Below are 4,230 nucleotides of genomic sequence, written 5' to 3' on the forward strand. Positions count from 1 at the left end.
ATGGTCTCGTCCACACAGGAAAAATCCACTGTGAGTAATTGTTTTAGTGCAATGATAGCGTAATGCCCAACGATGTATTCACACAACCAATGATGTCATGATTATTAGAGACTAGCAACAAAGCCCGTTGTGGGAAAAAATATAATAGGCTCTAGAACGGGCAGGGCAGGTGGGCTGGGCATTGCCCCCTCCCTCACACCCTGATCTCAGCAGGGGGAGGACAGGGCGGCCAGGCTAGGCATTGCCCCCTCCCCTGCACCCCATCTGAGTGGGGGGAGGGAAGAGTGGCCGGGCCAGGCATTCACGTTTCTGTCACCGGCTCCGCCCAATGGGGCTGGGAAGGGCCGCACAGGCGCGCTAGGCCTTCCTGCCGCCTGTGGCTATGCAAGAATAAATGGTGAGTCGTCGCCAATAGCGGCTCACCTTTTATTTAGTAGTAGATGAACCACATGTGCAAAACACCCACTTGTGGCCAAATTCAGGCTGCAACCTTTCAGGGTGCCTCAAACGAAGCCCGCTTCAGTGGATGCCATTCACATGAGTTGAGGATGCAAAGTGGAATGAGGGGGTCATTGAGTGGCATAGACGCATGTGTGAATCAGCCCTTTAAGAACCGGGAGAGAGAAGTTCGGGACACAGGAGTTGCCGCTGAACAGGCAGCGCACAGCCGCAGATGTTATTCTTGACGGATTTAGCCACCACAGGAAGTTGCCATCACTCACTTCCTGTCACCTCGCCCTTACGCCCTTTCTTCATTTTGAAATTAGCGAGCAATTGTTTCGGCTAAGAGTCTGTCCCAAGATTTTGGGCCCCTCTTGCCTGAAGTTTCTGCAAAGTGGACAGGCTTACAGTACCCTAGCGACCCAGGGGTAACCATCCCACATATTCAGATTTCTTTTTTTAAAACCCCAAGTAATGACACTTCACAACAACTTCACAACATACATATTTAAATAAGTTCAGCTAACAATCGCTGCACCAAGGAAGGGAGTGGAGAAGACACGCGGGTCCTTTCACCCACTGGCTTGCCCCAACAGTTGTTGGCTGGCCCAGCCAGAAGGCAGGATTTCCGGTCGCCAGCTTTTTCCTCACGAGTATGTACACACCCCGTTCCAAATACGCAAGGAAAAAGGACCACAAAAAAGGGACATATTTACAAAAAAAAAAACTCCAAAGAAACCCAGGCCAGCTTCAGTTTCCAGAGAGGCACCAGGCCACCCTCGGGAAGTCCACTGCAATAACAGTTCATTAGGGGAAGTCCAATCCTCAGCCGCTCCTGAAAGAGCGAAAGAGCCATTGAGCCGAGGAAGAGCGGGGCATTCCAGAGTCCGCCAGTTCCTGCCCTTCAGTTGATACGTAACTTCACGTCCCTGTGGTCCATGGGCGTGACGACTTCATTGGCATAGCCGTTCTCGGAGCACAGCGACAGCTCGTCCGTCGTCTCCACTCCATTGTTGATTTCTGAAAATAAAGCAAAAGGAGAGATGCTATTCTAGAGTGGCCAGCGAGGAGAGAAATCGAAACACTAACTGTGAAACATACGGAAGAGCACATTGTGCCTGTAGTGTTACATGGTGATTCTGTGAACCTGGGCAGACGATGAGAGGGAGGGCAGGAAGGGTTGCGTCAGTGCTTAGTTCTCGTGGCCCCTTCTTACATACCCAGGGTAAGGTCAATCGCCACCTTGGAGTCAGGTAGCAATTTTCCCCAGGCCAGGTTGGCTAGAGGTCCTGATGGTGTTTTGCCATCTTCTGTGCATGAAGTAAGGATCACTGTGTGTGGGGGGGGGGGGGGTTGGGGGGGGTGGGAGGTAGTTGTGAATTTCCTGCCTTGTGCAGGGGGTTGGGCTACATGACCCTAGATGTCCCTTCCAACCCTATGATTCTATGGAGCGTGTAATTGGACACCGACCAATGTGGGAACACAGAGAATGTACAAGAATTAACGCCATAAGCAGCGATTCTACACATTGCCCAGTCATGTATGGAGTCTCCAGGTGACACCAGGGGATGTACAGAATGACCTCATTTCATTGCCGGTTCACCATGCGTATTTTCCATGTGCAGATCGTAAGCTTTGACCAAGTAACGAAAGGGCAAAATCCTGCCCGATGCTGTCCGTCTGTGCTCATTATCCAGAACCTCTGCCAGCTAGCATTTAGGCACATTCCCCACCCCGACAGTATTCGCCTCAGTGTACACAAACTTGAAGATTAAAATCCCCAGTGCAAAAATGCGGCTGCATCCCATCAACCCGGACATGACATGCCTAGGTGGCAACTCCCAGGTGAAAGGAAAAAAAGATCAACAATTACTTGCTCCGTTCAGGAGCTCAAGTGCCATTCCCCAACTGGAGACTTTTGAAGGTGATGCTAAGGACTGAAGCCAATACCTATTGCATGCTGGGTATGTGCTCTACCACACACACCCATGACTTGTTTAGAACATTCTAAGCTAATGGAAGAAAGGGGGAAATCCAGTGAAGGGCGGCCAACCACAGATTCCTAAAATCACTCAGAGAAAAATTTTAAAAGCAAACAATCCGATCCACTTAAAAAAATGAAGAAAGTGAATTTCAAACTGTGAGGTCAGAGGCCCCCAAACCTCCGACAATATTTTTTCAGGTACAACAGGTGATCGTTGCAAACTGCCTTTACTGTGGCTACATCAACCTATGGTTGGACAATCAATCACCATGCCATTGGCTTGTCCACACCAGAAACTCCAGTTGTGAATTACCACTTCAGTGCAATATCCTGCGATGTGTGGATGAAACCCAACTGTATTATTGGTCCGTTTAGACGGACATTATTGATGCTGACCAGTTCCCAAGTTCACTGGCAGCCGTCTCTCTGAGCTCTGCTGTTGGCAGGCATCAAGAAATTACTTGGGGCATCTTCCATGCCAGGTATATGCTCTGCCATTTCCAAAGCAGAGGTGGTGACCGTAAATGGGGTTCCAGGAAGCAGTAGCTGGGCTCTTAACTGTTCTAGGACTGCCAGTGGACTCTTAAAAATTTGATCTTTCTTCCCTAAAAAAGGGCAGCCGGCACTTGTGGTCCCTTTTGTGGGAGGCCTATGGTAATCTCTGAAGGTGGACACAAGAAGTGCAGAAGACAAGAAGCTGAATGGGGTTAGTAAAAGTGTCCCGGAGCAGCAGAGCAAGCCAAGATCGATCCACAGCCAGAGAGTGCAGCCGTTCCCAAGATCCTCCACCACGTGGGTTAACGTGATGCCGGCAATTCGGCATCCCAGCGCTCTTACCTGGCGGTCTTGGGGAAACAAAATGCCAATGAGCCTAGCGCCACCTAGTGGCCGGAACCTGCAAGAAACAGTTTCAAAAGACTGTTCTGTGCCGGGTTTGGGTTCTAATTGGCATGAGCTCATTTGCGATCTATGTTGGTTGAGCGAGTGGCCACCTGGTATCCAAATAGCCCTGGGCCAAAGTCTCCAGTTGGAACCACGCTACAAACCCCTAGGTGGCTTCTGGCAATGCGCTGCTGTTGTCAAACTTCGAAGAAATGAGCTCTGATTTCCGAAGGCTCATATGGAAAGAAATGCTGTTAAGCCTTTAAGGTGTTGCTGGACTTTTGATTCGTTTGCTACAATAGACTAACAATCATCATAAACATCAGCCCACCTGGGTAGGGGGCGCAATATCACCTTGGCCGTTTCCACACGTCCTCCCCTCCCGAAAAATTGCTCAAAACTTATGGAACGGCATGCCTTCATAGCATGATTTTCCATCTTGAATTCGCTTTGTGGCGCGTTTTCTGACGTCATCGTGCCACGAAGCAATCATGTCAGGAAGTCGTTCCATTAAGTTTTGCACCGTTTTTCGGGAGGGGGAGAAGACGTGTGGAAACGGCCCTTGTCTTGTACGGTAGGTCAGGAATTAATGTATCAGAGGAGCTGAGAATGCCTGAAACGTGTTCTACAGTTTGTCCCTCCCCCCCCCCAGATGAAGTTGTGAAGACAATTTGGGCATTGTACACATTTTCTTGGGGCCTTTTTAACATCCCACGGCTTCCTCTAAGAAGCTCGGGGTGGCATACATGGTTGTCCCTTCCTCCATTTTGACCTTGCAACAACAATCCTGCAAGGTGGGTTAGGCTAAGGGAAAGTGATAGGCCCAAGGTCAGCCACTCGGCTTCATCCTAAGCAGGGATTGGAATTTGGGTCTCTCCTGTCCCTGGTTCATCACTGTAACCACTGCACTTTACTGACACATG

The 4,230-nt window shown here is 49.8% G+C and overlaps 1 protein-coding gene across 4 annotated transcripts in view; it reads right to left on the reverse strand.

Annotated features, from left to right (window-relative positions):
* Positions 1-949: 949 nt before the first annotated feature.
* The window catches only part of GDPD5 (glycerophosphodiester phosphodiesterase domain containing 5), a 182,477-nt gene continuing 179,196 nt past the window's right edge, over positions 950-4,230 (reverse strand). For 3 of the 4 annotated variants that reach the window (XM_054974901.1, XM_054974903.1, XM_054974904.1), the window contains exon 16: positions 950-1,461. In XM_054974901.1, the coding sequence (XP_054830876.1) occupies positions 1,346-1,461 (116 nt within the window). In that variant the 3' untranslated portion in view covers positions 950-1,345. Of the gene's footprint in view, positions 1,462-3,262; positions 3,321-4,230 lie in introns of all 4 variants that reach the window. The other variant, XM_054974905.1, reaches the window with a different exon arrangement.

This window comes from Eublepharis macularius, chromosome 3 (genome assembly GCF_028583425.1).
Source record: "Eublepharis macularius isolate TG4126 chromosome 3, MPM_Emac_v1.0, whole genome shotgun sequence".
NCBI lineage: Eukaryota > Metazoa > Chordata > Lepidosauria > Squamata > Eublepharidae > Eublepharis > Eublepharis macularius.